Source organism: Oncorhynchus mykiss, chromosome 13, assembly GCF_057628025.1.
Source record: "Oncorhynchus mykiss isolate SJ-2025 chromosome 13, ASM5762802v1, whole genome shotgun sequence".
NCBI classification, from domain to species: Eukaryota; Metazoa; Chordata; class Actinopteri; order Salmoniformes; family Salmonidae; genus Oncorhynchus; species Oncorhynchus mykiss.
The window spans coordinates 4,184,801-4,209,788 of record NC_143034.1 but is presented as its reverse complement, the minus strand read 5'-3'; the positions used below and the strand labels follow the sequence as shown (position 1 = coordinate 4,209,788).

The window sequence follows — 24,988 nt, the reverse complement described above, 5'->3', positions numbered from 1 at the left end:
TTCTTTGGGCCCTACAGTATGGACGTGGTCACCAGCACAGCCTTCAGTGTGGACATTGACTCTCTGAACAACCCTTCAGACCCCTTCGTCTCCAACGTCAAGAAGATGCTCAAGTTTGACCTGTTCAACCCACTGTTCCTACTAATCTGTGAGACTGTATACGTACATACACACACAGACACAAAGTTGTCATTTTTTATCACATGAAGATGTTTACCTTTCTATAAAACTTTCCTCTCTACCTCTCCTCATCTCCTCTCCCATCATCCCCTCCTCTCCTCACCTCTCCTCTTCTCCTCTCTTCTCCTCTCCCATCCTCTTCTCCTCTTCTCCTCTCCTCTCCCGACCTCTACTCCCCTCCTCTTCTCCTCTCTGGTCCTCCACTCCTCTCCTCTTCTCCTCTCCCCTCCTCCTCTCCTCTTCTCCTCTCCTGTCCTCTCCTCCTCCCCTCCTCTCCTCTTCTCCTCCCCTCCTCTCCTTCTCCAGTTGTGTTTCCCTTCACTGGTCCTATCTTGGAGAAGATGAAGTTTTCTTTCGTCCCGTCTGCGGTGACAGACTTCTTTTACGCCTCGCTGGCTAAGATCAAATCTGGACGTGACACTGGGAACTCAACTGTAAACATGTTTTATATTTATATTTGATTATGTTGATATTTTCATCTATACATTTATATTTGTATTGGAATATTCTGTATTTATTTATTAAGATTAGGAAAACCTACGTAACTACTAATGGGCATCAATATGAAACGTCCATATCGATATCTTGTTGGAATTTAAAAAGACTACTTTTGGGACCCAAATATCTACATTCATATTAGAATCTGTTTGTGTTGGTTGTGATTGGACGAGATCCATTAGAATCTGTTTGTGTTGGTTGTGATTGGTCCAGATACAGTGGAATCTGTTTGTGTTGGATGTGATTGGACAGATTTGACCTCATGTCTTTCTGCTTCCAGAATCGGGTGGATTTCTTACAGCTGATGATCGACTCTCAGAAAGGCAGTGACACAAAGACAGGAGAGGAACAGACTAAAGGTACCTGCCGAACAAACACCTGTAAACTACTGTTACAAACACACACCTGTAAACTACTGTTACAAACACACACCTGTAAACTACTGTTACAAATACACACCTGGACACTACTGTTACAAACACACACCTGTATAATAATGTAACAAACACACACCTGTAAACTACTGTTACAAACACACACCAGTAATCTACTGTTACAAGCACACACCTGTAAACTACTTTTACAAACACACTCCTGTAAACTACTGTTACAACCACACACCTGTAATCTACTGTTACAAACACACAACTGTAAACTACTGTTACAAACACACACCTGGACACTACTGTTACAAACACACACCTGTATAATAATGTAACAAACACACACCTGTAAACTACTGTTACAAACACACACCTGTTACAAACATACACCTGTAAACTGCTGTTACAAACACACACCTGTTACAAACACACACCTGTAAACTACTGTTACAAACACACACCTGTAAACTACTGTTACAAACACACACCTGTAATCTACGAATACAAACACACACCTGTAATCTACTGTTACAAACACACACCTGTAATCTACTGTTACAAACACACACCTGTTACAAACACACACCTGTAATCTACTGTTACAAACACACACCTGTAAACTACTGTTACAAACACACACCAGTAATCTACTGTTACAAACACACACCTGTAAACTACTTTTACAAACACACACCTGTAAACTACTGTTACAAACACACACCTGTAATCTACTGTTACAAACACACACCTGTAAACTACTGTTACAAACACACACCTGTAAACTACTGTTACAAACACACACCTGTAAACTACTGATACAAACGTACACCTGTTACAAACACACACCTGTTACAAACAAACACCTGTAAACTACTGTTACAAACACACACCTGTTACAAACACACACCTGTAAACTACTGTTACAAAAACACACCTGTAAACTGCTGTTACAAACACACACCTGTTACAAACACACACCTGTTACAAACACACACCTGTAAACTACTGTTACAAACACACACCTGTAAACTACTGTTACAAACACACACCTGTTACAAACACACACCTGTTACAAACACACACCTGTAAACTACTGTTACAAACACACACCTGTTACAAACACACACCTGTTACAAACACACACCTGTAAACTACTGTTACAAAAACACACCTGTTACAAACACACACCTGTTACAAACACACACCTGTAAACTACTGTTACAAACACACACCTGTTACAAACACACATCTGTTACAAACACACACCTGTAAACTATTGTTACAAACACACACCTGTTACAAACACACACCTGTAAACTACTGTTACAAACACACACCTGTAAACTACTGTTACAAACACACACCTGTTACAAACACACACCTGTTAACTACTGTTATAAACACACACCTGTAAACTACTGTTACAGACACACACCTGTAATCTACTGTTAAAAACACACACCTGTAATCTACTGTTACAAACACACACCTGTAAACTACTGTTACAAACACACACCTGTCAGCTACTGTTACAAACACACACCTCTTTCAAACACACAGCTGTTACAAACACACACCTGTAAACTACTGTTAGAAACAATTATCTTGTTCCCTCTCGTTCTTTCTCTCTCTCTCTCTCTCTCTCTCTCCCTCTCTCCCTCCCTCCACAGGACTGACTGATCATGAGATCTTGTCTCAGGCCATGATCTTCATCTTCGCCGGCTACGAGACCAGCAGCAGTACTATGAGTTTCCTGGCCTATAACCTGGCAACCAATCCCCACGTCATGACCAAACTGCAGGAGGAGATAGATACTGTGTTCCCCAACAAGGTAACCTCCACACCATGACCAAACTGCAGCAGGAGGTAGATACTGTGTTCCCCAACAAGGTAACCCCCACACCATGACCAAACTGCAGGAGGAGATAGATACTGTGTGGGTGTCAGATGGGGTGAGGTACTGATTTGTATGTAACAACGGTGCAGGCTTCAATCCAGTACGAAGCTCTGATGCAGATGGACTATTTGGACTGTGTGTTGAACGAGTCTCTGAGACTGTACCCCGTCGCCCCGCGACTGGAGAGGGTCGCCAAGAAGACGGTGGAGATCAACAGCATCGTCATCCCCAAAGACTGCGTTGTCCTGGTTCCCACGTGGACCCTCCACCGTGACCCAGAGATCTGGTCTGACCCTGAGGAGTTCAAACCAGAGAGGTACTGGACCGCACCGTAACCACAATCCAACCATAACACAACCATAACATAACCACAATCCAACCACAACACAACCTTAATACAACCATAACACAACCATAACATAACCATAACACAACCACAATACAAACACAAGATCATTAATACATTTTGCTACAACGTAACAGCACAGCACAACCACAAATGAACTACAATACAATGTGTAATGTGTCTGAACCACAACCACAAATCAACTACAATACAATGTGTAATGTGTCTGCCCTCCCCCTGTCCAGGTTCAGTAAGGAGAACAAGGAGTCTATTGATCCGTACACGTACATGCCGTTTGGGGCGGGGCCCAGGAACTGTATCGGGATGCGCTTCGCCCTGATCATGATCAAACTGGCCATGGTCGAGATCCTCCAGAGTTTCACTTTCTCCGTCTGTGACGAGACCGAGGTGAGACGCTCACCTGAGCAGACAGAATATGACATCATCAAACATCAGGATCTGTTTCAGCATGGTCAGCAACTGTTTTAACATGATCACCTCCTGTTTTAACATGATCACCTCCTGTTTTAACATGGTCAGCACCTGTTTTAACATGGTCACCACCTGTTTTAACATGGACCTGTTTTAACATGGACCTGTTTTAACATGGTCACCACCTGTTTTAACATGGTCACCACCTGTTTTAACATGGTCACCGCCTGTTTTAACATGGTCACCACCTGTTTTAACATGGTCACCACCTGTTTTAACATGGTCAGCACCTGTTTTAACATGGACCTGTTTTAACATAGTCACCACATGTTTTAACATGGTCACCACCTGTTTTAACATGGACCTGTTTTAACATAGTCACCACCTGTTTTAACATGGTCACCACCTGTTTTAACATGGTCACCACCTGTTTTAACATGGACCTGTTTTAACATGGTCACAACCTGTTTTAACATGGACCTGTTTTAACATGGTCACATCCTGTTTAACATGCTCACAACCTGTTTTAACATGGTCATTGCCTGTTTAAACATGGTCAGCACCTGTTTTAACATGGTCACCACCTGTTTTAACATGGTCACTGCTTGTTTAACATGGTCACCACCTGTTTTAACGTAGTCACTGTCTGTTTAACATGGTCACAACCTGTTTAACATGGTCACAACCTGTTTTAACATGCTCACTGCTTGTTTAACATGGTCAGCTCCTGTTTTAACATGGTCGCCACCTGTTTAACATGGTCACAACCTGTTTTAACATGGTCACCGCCTGTTTAACATGGTCACCACCTGTTTTAACATGGTCACGACCTGTTTTAACATGGTCACGACCTGTTTTAACATGGACCTGTTTTAACATGGTAACAACCTGTTTAACATGGTCACAACCTGTTTTAACATGGTCACCACCTGTTTTAACATGGTCAGCACCTGTTTTAACATGGACCTGTTTTAACATGGTCACAACCTGTTTAACATGCTCACAACCTGTTTTAACATGGTCATTGCCTGTTTAAACATGGTCAGCACCTGTTTTAACATGGTCACCACCTGTTTTAACATGGTCACTGCTTGTTTAACATGGTCACCACCTGTTTTAACGTAGTCACTGTTTGTTTAACATGGTCACAACCTTTTTAACATGGTCACAACCTGTTTTAACATGCTCACTGCTTGTTTAACATGGTCAGCTCCTGTTTTAACATGGTCGCCACCTGTTTAACATGGTCACAACCTGTTTTAACATGGTCACCGCCTGTTTAACATGGTCACCACCTGTTTTAACATGGTCACGACCTGTTTTAACATGGTCACGACCTGTTTTAACATGGACCTGTTTTAACATGGTAACAACCTGTTTAACATGGTCACAACCTGTTTTAACATGGTCACCACCTGTTTTAACATGGTCAGCACCTGTTTTAACATGGACCTGTTTTAACATAGTCATCACCTGTTTTAACATGGTCACCACCTGTTTTAACATGGACCTGTTTTAACATGGTCACAACCTGTTTAACATGCTCACAACCTGTTTTAACATGGTCATTGCCTGTTTAAACTTGGTCAGCACCTGTTTTAACATGGTCACCACCTGTTTTAACATGGTCACTGCTTGTTTAACATGGTCACCACCTGTTTTAACGTAGTCACTGTTTGTTTAACATGGTCACAACCTTTTTAACATGGTCACAACCTGTTTTAACATGCTCACTGCTTGTTTAACATGGTCAGCTCCTGTTTTAACATGGTCGCCACCTGTTTAACATGGTCACAACCTGTTTTAACATGGTCACCGCCTGTTTAACATGGTCACCACCTGTTTTAACATGGTCACGACCTGTTTTAACATGGTCACAACCTTTTTAACATGGTCACAACCTGTTTTAACATGGTCACCACCTGTTTTAACATGGTCAGCACCTGTTTTAACATGGACCTGTTTTAACATAGTCACCACCTGTTTTAACATGGTCACCACCTGTTTTAACATGGACCTGTTTTAACATAGTCACCACCTGTTTTAACATGGTCACCACCTGTTTTAACATGGTCACCACCTGTTTTAACATGGACCTGTTTTAACATGGTCACAACCTGTTTTAACATGGACCTGTTTTAACATGGTCACAACCTGTTTAACATGCTCACAACCTGTTTTAACATGGTCATTGCCTGTTTAAACATGGTCAGCACCTGTTTTAACATGGTCACCACCTGTTTTAACATGGTCACTGCTTGTTTAACATGGTCACCACCTGTTTTAACGTAGTCACTGTTTGTTTAACATGGTCACAACCTGTTTAACATGGTCACAACCTGTTTTAACATGGTCACTGCTTGTTTAACATCGTCAGCTCCTGTTTTAACATGGTCACCACCTGTTTTAACATGGTCAGCACCTGTTTTAACATGGTCACCACTTGTTGTAACATGGACCTGTTTTAACATGGTCACCACCTGTTTTAACATGGTCACCACCTGTTTTAACATGGTCACAACCTGTTTTAACATGGTCACCACCTGTTTTAAGAATGTCACCACCTGTTTTAACATGGACCTGTTTTAACATGGTCAGCTCCTGTTTTAACATGGTCACCGCCTGTTTTAACATGGTCAGCTCCTGTTTTAACATGGACCTGTTTTAACATGGTCACCACCTGTTTTAACATGGTCACCACCTGTTTTAACATGGTCACTGCTTGTTTAACATGGTCACCACCTGTTTTAACGTAGTCACTGTCTGTTTAACATGGTCACAACCTGTTTAACATGGTCACAACCTGTTTTAACATGCTCACTGCTTGTTTAACATGGTCAGCTCCTGTTTTAACATGGTCGCCACCTGTTTTAACATGGTCACGACCTGTTTTAACATGGACCTGTTTTAACATGGTAACAACCTGTTTAACATTGTCACAACCTGTTTTAACATGGTCACCACCTGTTTTAACATGGTCAGCACCTGTTTTAACATGGACCTGTTTTAACATAGTCATCACCTGTTTTAACATGGTCACCACCTGTTTTAACATGGACCTGTTTTAACATGGTCACAACCTGTTTAACATGCTCACAACCTGTTTTAACATGGTCATTGCCTGTTTAAACATGGTCAGCACCTGTTTTAACATGGTCACCACCTGTTTTAACATGGTCACTGCTTGTTTAACATGGTCACCACCTGTTTTAACGTAGTCACTGTTTGTTTAACATGGTCACAACCTTTTTAACATGGTCACAACCTGTTTTAACATGCTCACTGCTTGTTTAACATGGTCAGCTCCTGTTTTAACATGGTCGCCACCTGTTTAACATGGTCACAACCTGTTTTAACATGGTCACCGCCTGTTTAACATGGTCACCACCTGTTTTAACATGGTCACGACCTGTTTTAACATGGTCACGACCTGTTTTAACATGGACCTGTTTTAACATGGTAACAACCTGTTTAACATGGTCACAACCTGTTTTAACATGGTCACCACCTGTTTTAACATGGTCAGCACCTGTTTTAACATGGACCTGTTTTAACATAGTCATCACCTGTTTTAACATGGTCACCACCTGTTTTAACATGGACCTGTTTTAACATGCTCACAACCTGTTTAACATGCTCACAACCTGTTTTAACATGGTCATTGCCTGTTTAAACATGGTCAGCACCTGTTTTAACATGGTCACCACCTGTTTTAACATGGTCACTGCTTGTTTAACATGGTCACCACCTGTTTTAACGTAGTCACTGTTTGTTTAACATGGTCACAACCTTTTTAACATGGTCACAACCTGTTTTAACATGCTCACTGCTTGTTTAACATGGTCAGCTCCTGTTTTAACATGGTCGCCACCTGTTTAACATGGTCACAACCTGTTTTAACATGGTCACCGCCTGTTTAACATGGTCACCACCTGTTTTAACATGGTCACGACCTGTTTTAACATGGTCACAACCTTTTTAACATGGTCACAACCTGTTTTAACATGGTCACCACCTGTTTTAACATGGTCAGCACCTGTTTTAACATGGACCTGTTTTAACATAGTCACCACCTGTTTTAACATGGTCACCACCTGTTTTAACATGGACCTGTTTTAACATAGTCACCACCTGTTTTAACATGGTCACCACCTGTTTTAACATGGTCACCACCTGTTTTAACATGGACCTGTTTTAACATGGTCACAACCTGTTTTAACATGGACCTGTTTTAACATGGTCACAACCTGTTTAACATGCTCACAACCTGTTTTAACATGGTCATTGCCTGTTTAAACATGGTCAGCACCTGTTTTAACATGGTCACCACCTGTTTTAACATGGTCACTGCTTGTTTAACATGGTCACCACCTGTTTTAACGTAGTCACTGTTTGTTTAACATGGTCACAACCTGTTTAACATGGTCACAACCTGTTTTAACATGGTCACTGCTTGTTTAACATCGTCAGCTCCTGTTTTAACATGGTCACCACCTGTTTTAACATGGTCAGCACCTGTTTTAACATGGTCACCACTTGTTGTAACATGGACCTGTTTTAACATGGTCACCACCTGTTTTAACATGGTCACCACCTGTTTTAACATGGTCACAACCTGTTTTAACATGGTCACCACCTGTTTTAAGAATGTCACCACCTGTTTTAACATGGACCTGTTTTAACATGGTCAGCTCCTGTTTTAACATGGTCACCGCCTGTTTTAACATGGTCAGCTCCTGTTTTAACATGGACCTGTTTTAACATGGTCACCACCTGTTTTAACATGGTCACCACCTGTTTTAACATGGTCACTGCTTGTTTAACATGGTCACCACCTGTTTTAACGTAGTCACTGTCTGTTTAACATGGTCACAACCTGTTTAACATGGTCACAACCTGTTTTAACATGCTCACTGCTTGTTTAACATGGTCAGCTCCTGTTTTAACATGGTCGCCACCTGTTTTAACATGGTCACGACCTGTTTTAACATGGACCTGTTTTAACATGGTAACAACCTGTTTAACATTGTCACAACCTGTTTTAACATGGTCACCACCTGTTTTAACATGGTCAGCACCTGTTTTAACATGGTAACAACCTGTTTAACATTGTCACAACCTGTTTTAACATGGTCACCACCTGTTTTAACATGGTCAGCACCTGTTTTAACATGGACCTGTTTTAACATAGTCATCACCTGTTTTAACATGGTCACCACCTGTTTTAACATGGACCTGTTTTAACATGGTCACAACCTGTTTAACATGCTCACAACCTGTTTTAACATGGTCATTGCCTGTTTAAACATGGTCAGCACCTGTTTTAACATGGTCACCACCTGTTTTAACATGGTCACTGCTTGTTTAACATGGTCACCACCTGTTTTAACGTAGTCACTGTTTGTTTAACATGGTCACAACCTTTTTAACATGGTCACAACCTGTTTTAACATGCTCACTGCTTGTTTAACATGGTCAGCTCCTGTTTTAACATGGTCGCCACCTGTTTAACATGGTCACAACCTGTTTTAACATGGTCACCGCCTGTTTAACATGGTCACCACCTGTTTTAACATGGTCACGACCTGTTTTAACATGGTCACGACCTGTTTTAACATGGACCTGTTTTAACATGGTAACAACCTGTTTAACATGGTCACAACCTGTTTTAACATGGTCACCACCTGTTTTAACATGGTCAGCACCTGTTTTAACATGGACCTGTTTTAACATAGTCATCACCTGTTTTAACATGGTCACCACCTGTTTTAACATGGACCTGTTTTAACATGGTCACAACCTGTTTAACATGCTCACAACCTGTTTTAACATGGTCATTGCCTGTTTAAACATGGTCAGCACCTGTTTTAACATGGTCACCACCTGTTTTAACATGGTCACTGCTTGTTTAACATGGTCACCACCTGTTTTAACGTAGTCACTGTTTGTTTAACATGGTCACAACCTTTTTAACATGGTCACAACCTGTTTTAACATGCTCACTGCTTGTTTAACATGGTCAGCTCCTGTTTTAACATGGTCGCCACCTGTTTAACATGGTCACAACCTGTTTTAACATGGTCACCGCCTGTTTAACATGGTCACCACCTGTTTTAACATGGTCACGACCTGTTTTAACATGGTCACAACCTTTTTAACATGGTCACAACCTGTTTTAACATGGTCACCACCTGTTTTAACATGGTCAGCACCTGTTTTAACATGGACCTGTTTTAACATAGTCACCACCTGTTTTAACATGGTCACCACCTGTTTTAACATGGACCTGTTTTAACATAGTCACCACCTGTTTTAACATGGTCACCACCTGTTTTAACATGGTCACCACCTGTTTTAACATGGACCTGTTTTAACATGGTCACAACCTGTTTTAACATGGACCTGTTTTAACATGGTCACAACCTGTTTAACATGCTCACAACCTGTTTTAACATGGTCATTGCCTGTTTAAACATGGTCAGCACCTGTTTTAACATGGTCACCACCTGTTTTAACATGGTCACTGCTTGTTTAACATGGTCACCACCTGTTTTAACGTAGTCACTGTTTGTTTAACATGGTCACAACCTGTTTAACATGGTCACAACCTGTTTTAACATGGTCACTGCTTGTTTAACATCGTCAGCTCCTGTTTTAACATGGTCACCACCTGTTTTAACATGGTCAGCACCTGTTTTAACATGGTCACCACTTGTTGTAACATGGACCTGTTTTAACATGGTCACCACCTGTTTTAACATGGTCACCACCTGTTTTAACATGGTCACAACCTGTTTTAACATGGTCACCACCTGTTTTAAGAATGTCACCACCTGTTTTAACATGGACCTGTTTTAACATGGTCAGCTCCTGTTTTAACATGGTCACCGCCTGTTTTAACATGGTCAGCTCCTGTTTTAACATGGACCTGTTTTAACATGGTCACCACCTGTTTTAACATGGTCACCACCTGTTTTAACATGGTCACTGCTTGTTTAACATGGTCACCACCTGTTTTAACGTAGTCACTGTCTGTTTAACATGGTCACAACCTGTTTAACATGGTCACAACCTGTTTTAACATGCTCACTGCTTGTTTAACATGGTCAGCTCCTGTTTTAACATGGTCGCCACCTGTTTTAACATGGTCACGACCTGTTTTAACATGGACCTGTTTTAACATGGTAACAACCTGTTTAACATTGTCACAACCTGTTTTAACATGGTCACCACCTGTTTTAACATGGTCAGCACCTGTTTTAACATGGACCTGTTTTAACATAGTCATCACCTGTTTTAACATGGTCACCACCTGTTTTAACATGGACCTGTTTTAACATGGTCACAACCTGTTTAACATGCTCACAACCTGTTTTAACATGGTCATTGCCTGTTTAAACATGGTCAGCACCTGTTTTAACATGGTCACCACCTGTTTTAACATGGTCACTGCTTGTTTAACATGGTCACCACCTGTTTTAACGTAGTCACTGTTTGTTTAACATGGTCACAACCTTTTTAACATGGTCACAACCTGTTTTAACATGCTCACTGCTTGTTTAACATGGTCAGCTCCTGTTTTAACATGGTCGCCACCTGTTTAACATGGTCACAACCTGTTTTAACATGGTCACCGCCTGTTTAACATGGTCACCACCTGTTTTAACATGGTCACGACCTGTTTTAACATGGTCACGACCTGTTTTAACATGGACCTGTTTTAACATGGTAACAACCTGTTTAACATGGTCACAACCTGTTTTAACATGGTCACCACCTGTTTTAACATGGTCAGCACCTGTTTTAACATGGACCTGTTTTAACATAGTCATCACCTGTTTTAACATGGTCACCACCTGTTTTAACATGGACCTGTTTTAACATGGTCACAACCTGTTTAACATGCTCACAACCTGTTTTAACATGGTCATTGCCTGTTTAAACATGGTCAGCACCTGTTTTAACATGGTCACCACCTGTTTTAACATGGTCACTGCTTGTTTAACATGGTCACCACCTGTTTTAACGTAGTCACTGTTTGTTTAACATGGTCACAACCTTTTTAACATGGTCACAACCTGTTTTAACATGCTCACTGCTTGTTTAACATGGTCAGCTCCTGTTTTAACATGGTCGCCACCTGTTTAACATGGTCACAACCTGTTTTAACATGGTCACCGCCTGTTTAACATGGTCACCACCTGTTTTAACATGGTCACGACCTGTTTTAACATGGTCACGACCTGTTTTAACATGGACCTGTTTTAACATGGTAACAACCTGTTTAACATGGTCACAACCTGTTTTAACATGGTCACCACCTGTTTTAACATGGTCAGCACCTGTTTTAACATGGACCTGTTTTAACATAGTCATCACCTGTTTTAACAAGGTCACCACCTGTTTTAACATGGACCTGTTTTAACATGGTCACAACCTGTTTAACATGCTCACAACCTGTTTTAACATGGTCATTGCCTGTTTAAACTTGGTCAGCACCTGTTTTAACATGGTCACCACCTGTTTTAACATGGTCACTGCTTGTTTAACATGGTCACCACCTGTTTTAACGTAGTCACTGTTTGTTTAACATGGTCACAACCTTTTTAACATGGTCACAACCTGTTTTAACATGCACACTGCTTGTTTAACATGGTCAGCTCCTGTTTTAACATGGTCGCCACCTGTTTAACATGGTCACAACCTGTTTTAACATGGTCACCGCCTGTTTAACATGGTCACCACCTGTTTTAACATGGTCACGACCTGTTTTAACATGGTCACAACCTTTTTAACATGGTCACAACCTGTTTTAACATGGTCACCACCTGTTTTAACATGGTCACTGCTTGTTTAACATGGACCTGTTTTAACATGGTAACAACCTGTTTAACATGGTCACAACCTGTTTTAACATGGTCACCACCTGTTTTAACATGGTCAGCACCTGTTTTAACATGGACCTGTTTTAACATAGTCATCACCTGTTTTAACATGGTCACCACCTGTTTTAACATGGACCTGTTTTAACATGCTCACAACCTGTTTTAACATGGTCATTGCCTGTTTAAACATGGTCAGCACCTGTTTTAACATGGTCACCACCTGTTTTAACATGGTCACTGCTTGTTTAACATGGTCACCACCTGTTTTAACGTAGTCACTGTTTGTTTAACATGGTCACAACCTTTTTAACATGGTCACAACCTGTTTTAACATGCTCACTGCTTGTTTAACATGGTCAGCTCCTGTTTTAACATGGTCGCCACCTGTTTAACATGGTCACAACCTGTTTTAACATGGTCACCGCCTGTTTAACATGGTCAACACCTGTTTTAACATGGTCACGACCTGTTTTAACATGGTCACGACCTGTTTTAACATGGACCTGTTTTAACATGGTCACAACCTTTTTAACATGGTCACAACCTGTTTTAACATGGTCACCACCTGTTTTAACATGGTCAGCACCTGTTTTAACATGGACCTGTTTTAACATAGTCACCACCTGTTTTAACATGGTCACCACCTGTTTTAACATGGACCTGTTTTAACATAGTCACCACCTGTTTTAACATGGTCACCACCTGTTTTAACATGGTCACCACCTGTTTTAACATGGACCTGTTTTAACATGGTCACAACCTGTTTTAACATGGACCTGTTTTAACATGGTCACAACCTGTTTAACATGCTCACAACCTGTTTTAACATGGTCATTGACTGTTTAAACATGGTCAGCACCTGTTTTAACATGGTCACCACCTGTTTTAACATGGTCACTGCTTGTTTAACATGGTCACCACCTGTTTTAACGTAGTCACTGTTTGTTTAACATGGTCACAACCTGTTTAACATGGTCACAACCTGTTTTAACATGGTCACTGCTTGTTTAACATCATCAGCTTCTGTTTTAACATGGTCACCACCTGTTTTAACATGGTCAGCACCTGTTTTAACATGGTCACCACTTGTTGTAACATGGACCTGTTTTAACATGGTCACCACCTGTTTTAACATGGTCACCACCTGTTTTAACATGGTCACAACCTGTTTTAACATGGTCACCACCTGTTTTCAGAATGTCACCACCTGTTTTAACATGGTCACAACCTGTTTTAACATGGTCAGCTCCTGTTTTAACATGGTCACCGCCTGTTTTAACATGGTCAGCTCCTGTTTTAACATGGACCTGTTTTAACATGGTCACCACCTGTTTTAACATGGTCACCACCTGTTTTAACATGGTCACTGCTTGTTTAACATGGTCACCACCTGTTTAACATGGTCACAACCTGTTTTAACATGGTCACTACCTGTTTTAACATGGACCTATTTTAACATGGTCACAACCTGTTTAACATGGTCACAACCTGTTTTAACATGGTCACTGCTTGTTTAACATGGTCAATGCTTGTTTAACATGGTCAGCTCCTGTTTTAACATGGTCACTGCCTGTTTTAACATGGTCACTGCCTGTTTTAACATGGTCAGAACCTGTTTAACATGGTCATTGAGCGTTTAAACATGGTCACCATCTTTTTAACATGGTCACCACCTGTTTTTAACATGGTCACCACCTGTTTTAACATGGTCAGCACCTGTTTTAACATGGTCAGCACCTGTTTTAACATGGTCACCACTTGTTGTAACATGGACCTGTTTTAACATGGTCACCACCTGTTTTAACATGGTCACCACCCCTTTTAACATGGTCATCAACTGTTTTAACATGGACCTGTTTTAACATGGTCACCACCTGTTTTAACATGGTCACCACCCCTTTTAAGATGGTCGCCACCTGTTTTAAGATGGTCACCACCTGTTTTAACATGGTCACAACCTGTTTTAACATGGTCAGCTCCTGTTTTAACATGGTCAGCTCCTGTTTTAACATGGTCACAGCCTGTTTTAACATGGTCAGCTCCTGTTTTAACATGGACCTGTTTTAACATGGTCACCACCTGTTTTAACATGGTCACCACCTGTTTTAACATGGTCACCACCTGTTTAACATGGTCACAACCTGTTTTAACATGGTCACTACCTGTTTTAACATGGACCTGTTTTAACATGGTCACAACCTGTTTAACATGGTCACAACCTGTTTACACATGGTCACTGCTTGTTTAACATGGTCAATGCTTGTTTAACATGGTCAGCTCCTGTTTTAACATGGTCACTGCCTGTTTTAACATGGTCAGAACCTGTTAAACATGGTCATCAACTGTTTTAACATGGTCACCGCCTGTTTTAACATGGACCTGTTTTAACATGGTCAACACCTGTTTTAACATGGTCACCACCCCTTTTAACATGGTCATCAACTGTTTAACATGGTCACCACCTATTTTAACATGGACCTGTTTTAACATGGTCACCACCTCCTGTTTTAACATGGTCACTGCCTGTTTTAACATGGTCAGAACCTGTTTAACATGGTCATTGAGCGTTTAAACATGGTCACCATCTTTTTTAACATGGTCACCACCTGTTTTAACATGGTCACCACCTGTTTTAACATGGTCACCACCTGTTTTAACATGGTCAGCACCTGTTGTAACATGGTCACCACCTGTTTTAACATGGTCAGCACCTGTTTTAACATGGTCACCACTTGTTGTAACATGGACCTGTTTTAACATGATCACCACCAGTTTAACATGGTCACAACCTGTTTTAATTACTTCTACCCCCTCCTTTTTCGAAAATTCTGTTAAAAATCGCGCAACTTTTCAGCGTCCTGCTACTCATGCCAGGAATATAGTATATGCATATGATTAGTATGTGTGGATAGAAAACACTCTGAAGTTTATAAAACTGGTTAAATCACGGCTGTGACTATAACAGATCGTGTGTTTCGTTGAAAAACGCAAGAAAAACTGCTCTCTGAAAGCTAAAAATAATTTCCATAAGTCACTTCCACGAGTTGTTAAAAGAGAACAGAATTTAATATTGACCTGCCTGAAATTCATACAAATTCCACACGATGGCGCCATTGTCCTCATTTTGAATTAATTGTTGGAAAATCCATCTATCTGACCTCCATTTTCCCAGTCTTCACCCGGATGCAGTTGATGAAGACATTAGAAGCCATTGATTTGCAAGCGAAGACCTATTGAAAATACATCGCCCTGTAATAATTTTGATAGATTATAAACGTTTACTAATACCTAAAGTTGGATTACAAAAGGATTTCGAAGTGTTTTGTGAAAGTTTATCGTCGACTTTTTTAATTTAAAAAAATTACGCAGCGTTTAAAAACGATGTTTTTTTCTGAATGACACAGCTTCCATACAAAGCTATTTTGGGTATATATGGACCGATTTAAACGAAAAAAATACCCAATAGTGATGTTTATGGGGCATATAGGAGTGCCAAGAAAGAAGCTCGTCAAAGGTAATGAATGTTTTATATTTTATTTCTGCGTTTTGGGTAGCGCCGGCTACCGCAAAATCTGTTGTTTACGTGTCGTGCTGGCATTTTGGGGGGTGCATGCTATCAGATAATAGCTTCTGATGCTTTCGCCGAAAAGCATTTTAAAAATCTGACTTGCTGGCTAGGTTCACAACGAGTGTAGCTTTAATTCAATACCCTGCTTGTGAATTTTGATCAAAGATTGAGTTGTAACGAGTATATTTAGCATTTAGCGTAGCGCATTTGCATTTCCAGGGGCATACTTGAGACGTCTGCGTCTCAAGTATGGTCAAGAAGTTAACATGGTCACTACCCGTTTTAACATGGACCTGTTTTAACATGGTCACCACCTGTTTTAACATGGTCACCACCCCTTTTAAGATGGACATCAACTGTTTTAACATGGTCAGCACCTGTTTTAATATGGACCTGTTTTAACATGGTCACCACCTGTTTTAACATGGTCACCACCTGTTTTAACATGGTCACCACCTGTTTTAAGATGGTCACCACCTGTTTTAACATGGTCACAACCTGTTTTAACATGGTCAGCTCCTGTTTTAACATGGTCACAGCCTGTTTTAACATGGTCAGCTCCTGTTTTAACATGGACCTGTTTTAACATGGTCACCACCTGTTTTAACATGGTCACCACCTGTTTTAACATGGTCACCACCTGTTTTAAGATGGTCACCACCTGTTTTAACATGGTCACTGCTTGTTTAACATGGTCACCACCTGTTTAACATGGTCACAACCTGTTTTAACATGGTCACTACCTGTTTTAACATGGACCTGTTTTAACATGGTCACAACCTGTTTAACATGGTCACAACCTGTTTTAACATGGTCACTGCTTGTTTAACATGGTCAATGCTTGTTTAACATGGTCAGCTCCTGTTTTAACATGGTCACTGCCTGTTTTAACATGGTCAGAACCTGTTAAACATGGTCATCAACTGTTTTAACATGGTCACCGCCTGTTTTAACATGGACCTGTTTTAACATGGTCACCACCTGTTTTAACATGGTCACCACCCCTTTTAACATGGCCACCTGTTTAACATGGTCACAACCTGTTTTAACATGGTCACTACCTGTTTTAACATGGACCTGTTTTAACATGGTCACAACCTGTTTAACATGGTCACAACCTGTTTTAACATGGTCACTGCTTGTTTAACATGGTCAATGCTTGTTTAACATGGTCAGCTCCTGTTTTAACATGGTCACTGCCTGTTTTAACATGGTCAGAACCTGTTAAACATGGTCATCAACTGTTTTAACATGGTCACCGCCTGTTTTAACATGGACCTGTTTTAACATGGTCACCACCTATTTTAACATGGACCTGTTTTAACATGGTCACCACCTGTTTTAACATGGATCTGTTTTAACATGATCACCTCCTGTTTTAACATGGTCAGCACCTGTTTTAACCTGGACCTGTTTTAACATGGTCACCACCTGTTTTAACATGGTCACCACCTGTTTTAAGATGGTCACCACCAGTTTTAACATGGACCTGTTTTAACATGGTCACCACCTGTTTTAACATGGTCACCACCTGTTTTAACATGGATCTGTTTTAACATGATCACCTCCTGTTTTAACATGGTCAGCACCTGTTTTAACATGGACCTGTTTTAACATGGTCACAACCTGTTTTAACATGGTCAGCTCCTGTTTTAACATGGTCACCGCCTGTTTTGACATGGTCAGCTCCTGTTTTAACATGGACCTGTTTTAACATGGTCACCACCTGTTTTAACATGGTCACCACCCCTTTTAACATGGTCATCAACTGTTTTAACATGGTCACCACCTGTTTTAACATGGACCTGTTTTAACATGGTCACCACCTGTTTTAACATGGTCACCACCCCTTTTAAGATGGTCATAGACTGTTTTAACATGGCCAGCACCTGTTTTAACATGGACCTGTTTTAACATGGTCACCACCTGTTTTAACATGGTCACCACCTGTTTTAACATGGTCACCACCTGTTTTAAGATGGTCACCACCTGTTTTAACATGGTCACAACCTGTTTTAACATGGTCAGCTCCTGTTTTAACATGGTCACCGCCTGTTTTAACATGGTCAGCTCCTCTTTTAACATGGACCTGATTTAACATGGTCACCACCTGTTTTAACATGGTCACCACCTGTTTTAACATGGTCACCACCTGTTTTAACATGGTCACCACCTGTTTTAAGATGGTCACCACCTGTTTTAACATGGACCTGTTTTAACATGGTCACAACCTGTTTTAACATGGTCACTGCTTGTTTAACATGGTCAATGCTTGTTTAACATGGTCAGCTCCTGTTTTAACATGGTCACTGCCTGTTTTAACATGGTCAGCACCTGTTTTAACATGGTCACCACCTGTTTTAACATGGTCACCACCTGTTTTAACATGGTCAGCACCTGTTTTAACATGGTCATAACCTGTTTTAACATGGTCAGCACCTGTTTAACATGGTCATTGAGCGTTTAAACATGGTCACCATCTTTTTTAACATGGTCACCACCTGTTTTAACATGGTCACCACCTGTTTTAACATGGTCACCACCTATTTTAACATGGACCTGTTTTAACATGGTCACCACCTCCTGTTTTAACATGGTCACTGCCTGTTTTAACATGGTCAGAACCTGTTTAACATGGTCATTGAGCGTTTAAACATGGTCACCATCTTTTTTAACATGGTCACCACCTGTTTTAACATGGTCACCACCTGTTTTAACATGGTCACCACCTGTTTTAACATGGTCAGCACCTGTTGTAACATGGTCACCACCTGTTTTAACATGGTCAGCACCTGTTTTAACATGGTCACCACTTGTTGTAACATGGACCTGTTTTAACATGATCACCACCAGTTTAACATGGTCACAACCTGTTTTAATTACTTCTACCCCCTCCTTTTTCGAAAATTCTGTTAAAAATCGCGCAACTTTTCAGCGTCCTGCTACTCATGCCAGGAATATAGTATATGCATATGATTAGTATGTGTGGATAGAAAACACTCTGAAGTTTATAAAACTGGTTAAATCACGGCTGTGACTATAACAGATCGTGTGTTTCGTTGAAAAACGCAAGAAAAACTGCTCTCTGAAAGCTAAAAATAATTTCCATAAGTCACTTCCACGAGTTGTTAAAAGAGAACAGAATTTAATATTGACCTGCCTGAAATTCATACAAATTCCACACGATGGCGCCATTGTCCTCATTTTGAATTAATTGTTGGAAAATCCATCTATCTGACCTCCATTTTCCCAGTCTTCACCCGGATGCAGTTGATGAAGACATTAGAAGCCATTGATTTGCAAGCGAAGACCTATTGAAAATACATCGCCCTGTAATAATTTTGATAGATTATAAACGTTTACTAATACCTAAAGTTGGATTACAAAAGGATTTCGAAGTGTTTTGTGAAAGTTTATCGTCGACTTTTTTAATTTAAAAAAATTACGCAGCGTTTAAAAACGATGTTTTTTTCTGAATGACACAGCTTCCATACAAAGCTATTTTGGGTATATATGGACCGATTTAAACGAAAAAAATACCCAATAGTGATGTTTATGGGGCATATAGGAGTGCCAAGAAAGAAGCTCGTCAAAGGTAATGAATGTTTTATATTTTATTTCTGCGTTTTGGGTAGCGCCGGCTACCGCAAAATCTGTTGTTTACGTGTCGTGCTGGCATTTTGGGGGGTGCATGCTATCAGATAATAGCTTCTGATGCTTTCGCCGAAAAGCATTTTAAAAATCTGACTTGCTGGCTAGGTTCACAACGAGTGTAGCTTTAATTCAATACCCTGCTTGTGAATTTTGATCAAAGATTGAGTTGTAACGAGTATATTTAGCATTTAGCGTAGCGCATTTGCATTTCCAGGGGCATACTTGAGACGTCTGCGTCTCAAGTATGGTCAAGAAGTTAACATGGTCACTACCCGTTTTAACATGGACCTGTTTTAACATGGTCACCACCTGTTTTAACATGGTCACCACCCCTTTTAAGATGGACATCAACTGTTTTAACATGGTCAGCACCTGTTTTAATATGGACCTGTTTTAACATGGTCACCACCTGTTTTAACATGGTCACCACCTGTTTTAACATGGTCACCACCTGTTTTAAGATGGTCACCACCTGTTTTAACATGGTCACAACCTGTTTTAACATGGTCAGCTCCTGTTTTAACATGGTCACAGCCTGTTTTAACATGGTCAGCTCCTGTTTTAACATGGACCTGTTTTAACATGGTCACCACCTGTTTTAACATGGTCACCACCTGTTTTAACATGGTCACCACCTGTTTTAAGATGGTCACCACCTGTTTTAACATGGTCACTGCTTGTTTAACATGGTCACCACCTGTTTAACATGGTCACAACCTGTTTTAACATGGTCACTACCTGTTTTAACATGGACCTGTTTTAACATGGTCACAACCTGTTTAACATGGTCACAACCTGTTTTAACATGGTCACTGCTTGTTTAACATGGTCAATGCTTGTTTAACATGGTCAGCTCCTGTTTTAACATGGTCACTGCCTGTTTTAACATGGTCAGAACCTGTTAAACATGGTCATCAACTGTTTTAACATGGTCACCGCCTGTTTTAACATGGACCTGTTTTAACATGGTCACCACCTGTTTTAACATGGTCACCACCCCTTTTAACATGGCCACCTGTTTAACATGGTCACAACCTGTTTTAACATGGTCACTACCTGTTTTAACATGGACCTGTTTTAACATGGTCACAACCTGTTTAACATGGTCACAACCTGTTTTAACATGGTCACTGCTTGTTTAACATGGTCAATGCTTGTTTAACATGGTCAGCTCCTGTTTTAACATGGTCACTGCCTGTTTTAACATGGTCAGAACCTGTTAAACATGGTCATCAACTGTTTTAACATGGTCACCGCCTGTTTTAACATGGACCTGTTTTAACATGGTCACCACCTATTTTAACATGGACCTGTTTTAACATGGTCACCACCTGTTTTAACATGGATCTGTTTTAACATGATCACCTCCTGTTTTAACATGGTCAGCACCTGTTTTAACCTGGACCTGTTTTAACATGGTCACCACCTGTTTTAACATGGTCACCACCTGTTTTAAGATGGTCACCACCAGTTTTAACATGGACCTGTTTTAACATGGTCACCACCTGTTTTAACATGGTCACCACCTGTTTTAACATGGATCTGTTTTAACATGATCACCTCCTGTTTTAACATGGTCAGCACCTGTTTTAACATGGACCTGTTTTAACATGGTCACAACCTGTTTTAACATGGTCAGCTCCTGTTTTAACATGGTCACCGCCTGTTTTGACATGGTCAGCTCCTGTTTTAACATGGACCTGTTTTAACATGGTCACCACCTGTTTTAACATGGTCACCACCCCTTTTAACATGGTCATCAACTGTTTTAACATGGTCACCACCTGTTTTAACATGGACCTGTTTTAACATGGTCACCACCTGTTTTAACATGGTCACCACCCCTTTTAAGATGGTCATAGACTGTTTTAACATGGCCAGCACCTGTTTTAACATGGACCTGTTTTAACATGGTCACCACCTGTTTTAACATGGTCACCACCTGTTTTAACATGGTCACCACCTGTTTTAAGATGGTCACCACCTGTTTTAACATGGTCACAACCTGTTTTAACATGGTCAGCTCCTGTTTTAACATGGTCACCGCCTGTTTTAACATGGTCAGCTCCTCTTTTAACATGGACCTGATTTAACATGGTCACCACCTGTTTTAACATGGTCACCACCTGTTTTAACATGGTCACCACCTGTTTTAACATGGTCACCACCTGTTTTAAGATGGTCACCACCTGTTTTAACATGGACCTGTTTTAACATGGTCACAACCTGTTTTAACATGGTCACTGCTTGTTTAACATGGTCAATGCTTGTTTAACATGGTCAGCTCCTGTTTTAACATGGTCACTGCCTGTTTTAACATGGTCAGCACCTGTTTTAACATGGTCACCACCTGTTTTAACATGGTCACCACCTGTTTTAACATGGTCAGCACCTGTTTTAACATGGTCATAACCTGTTTTAACATGGTCAGCACCTGTTTTAACATGGTCACCACCCCTTTTAACATGGTCATCAACTGTTTTAACATGGTCACCGCCTGTTTTAACATGGACCTGTTTTAACATGGTCACCACCTGTTTTAACATGGTCACCACCCCTTTTAACATGGTCATCAACTGTTTTAACATGGTCACCACCTGTTTTAACATGGACCTGTTTTAACATGGTCACCACCCCTGTTAACATGGTCATCAACTGTTTTAACATGGTCACCACCTGTTTTAACATGGACCTGTTTTAACATGGTCACCACCTGTTTTAACATGGTCACCACCTGTTTTAACATGGTCACCACCTGTTTTAACACGGTCACCACCTGTTTTAAGATGGTCACCACCTGTTTTAACATGGTCACAACCTGTTTTAACATGGTCAGCTCCTGTTTTAATTAACATTGTCACCACCTGTTTTAACATGGTCAGCTCCTGTTTTAAGATGGTCACCACCTGTTTTAACAGGGTCGCTGCTTGTTTAACATGGTCAATGCTTGTTTAACATGTTCAGTTCCTGTTTTAACATGGTCACTGCCTGTTTTAACATGGTCAGAACCTGTTTAACATGGTCATTGAGCGTTTAAACATGGTCACCATCTTTTTTAACATGGTCACCACCTGTTTTAACATGGTCACCACCTTTTTTAACATGGTCAGCACCTGTTTTAACATGGTCACCACCTGTTTTAACATGGTCAGCACCTGTTTTAACATGGTCACCACTTGTTGTAACATGGACCTGTTTTAACATGATCACCACCTGTTTAACATGGTCACAACCTGTTTTAACATGGTCACTACCTGTTTTAACATGGACCTGTTTTAACATGGTCACAACCTGTTTAACATGGTCACAACCTGTTTTAACATGGTCACTGCTTGTTTAACATGGTCAATGCTTGTTTAACATGTTCAGCTCCTGTTTTAACAAGGTCCCTGCCTGTTTTAACATGGTCAGAACCTGTTTAACATGGTCATTGAGCGTTTAAACATGGTCACCATCTTTTTTAACATGGTCACCACCTGTTTTAACATGGTCACCACCTGTTTTAACATGGTCACCACCTGTTTTAACATGGTCAGCACCTGTTTTAATATGGTCACCACCTGTTTTAACATGGTCAGTACCTGTTTTAACATGGTCACCACTTGTTGTAACATGGACCTGTTTTAACATGATCACCACCTGTTTTAACATGGTCACCACCCCTTTTAACATGGTCATCAACTGTTTTAACATGGTCACCACCTGTTTTAACATGGACCTGTTTTAACATGATCACCTCCTGTTTTAACATGGTCAGCACCTGTTTTAACATGGACCTGTTTTAACATGGTCACCACCTGTTTTAACATGGTCACCACCTGTTTTAACATGGTCACCACCTGTTTTAAGAATGTCACCACCTGTTTTAACATGGTCACAACCTGTTTTAACATGGTCAGCTCCTGTTTTAACATGGTCACCGCCTGTTTTAACATGGTCAGCTCCTGTTTTAACATGGACCTGTTTTAACATGGTCACCACCTGTTTTAACATAGTCAGCACCTGTTTAACATGGTCAGCATCTGGTTTTACATGGTCTGTTATTCTCTATAGATCCTGTTGGAGATGTACAACCAGGGTTATGTTCTGTTCTGTTTTTCTCTATAGATCCCATTGGAGATGGACAAGCAGGGTTTGCTGATGCCAAAACGACCAATCAAACTGAGGCTGGAGTCCCGTAGCAACACCCTTAGCAATACCACCGCCACGTCTCTGACAAGTCCAACAACATGACCGAATGCAGTAGCACTCTACCCTGTAGTACCCCTCCCTCTCTCTCTCTCTCTCCCCACACACAAAAGGGCTTTACTACAGACATAAATACTTCTCCGCATGCCCCCTCACCCCGCTAATGATCCTGAGCTGGTGTGGTTACATGTGGTCTGCCGTTGTGAGGCCGGTTGGACGTGCTGCCAAATTTTCTATCTATCTATCTATCTATCTATCTGTCTATCTATCTATCTATCTATCTGTCTGTCTGTCGATCGGCTACTGAATATTCAGTCCTTATCCTGACCCTGCTATAGGCTACTGAATATTCAGGCTGGGATTCAATAGGCTACTTAATATAATATGATAATAAGAACTGCATTCATGATAAATGTTGCATATGTCAGTTCAATCAGAAATGACCTTTAAAATGGCACATAGCTGACAAAGCGCTGGGATTGAATCCTGGTCTCAGTCTCATGCTTGGTTTGAGTAGGACTCAGAAACCCATTTCCACCAGATAAAAGAGAGATAGTAATACTATGGATGCATTAGAGGTACATGTCTTGTTAAAGTTAGACACCAGGAGGTATTAAATCCATGGCATGATGTCATGTCTGGATCCTGCACACTACTGGCTGGTGGCTGGAATTCTCCTAGAATGTAGAACTCTAGCTGGTGTTCTCTAGAACTGTACTCTCATTCTGTTCCTCTGGGTGTTCTGCTGTCCAGTCATTCCAAAATATAATCTTTACTGTCTGTTGAGATGATCCCTGCAGCTGCTTGGTTTTAACTTTAATCATCACAAACCAATAAAATCATCACACTAATGAACAAGGTCGACTGTGTATTTATTCATAAGACAAAACTTAAGACACAAACACACACAAATATACATGAGAACAATCAATATAGATTGATTTGTGTTATTTATCA

At 40.7% G+C, this 24,988-nt stretch overlaps 1 protein-coding gene across 1 annotated transcript; it reads left to right on the top strand.

The window, feature by feature from the left end:
* On the top strand, window positions 1–24,886 carry LOC118940217 (cytochrome P450 3A27-like). The gene is made up of 7 exons (XM_090194750.1): window positions 1–148; window positions 487–614; window positions 959–1,037; window positions 2,732–2,951; window positions 3,048–3,274; window positions 3,550–3,712; window positions 23,951–24,886. Exons 4-7 carry the CDS (start codon window positions 2,907–2,909, stop codon window positions 24,074–24,076), a joined length of 561 nt encoding a protein of 186 aa, XP_090050876.1. The 5' UTR covers window positions 1–148; window positions 487–614; window positions 959–1,037; window positions 2,732–2,906; the 3' UTR covers window positions 24,077–24,886.
* The last annotated feature ends 102 nt before the right edge of the window (window positions 24,887–24,988 follow it).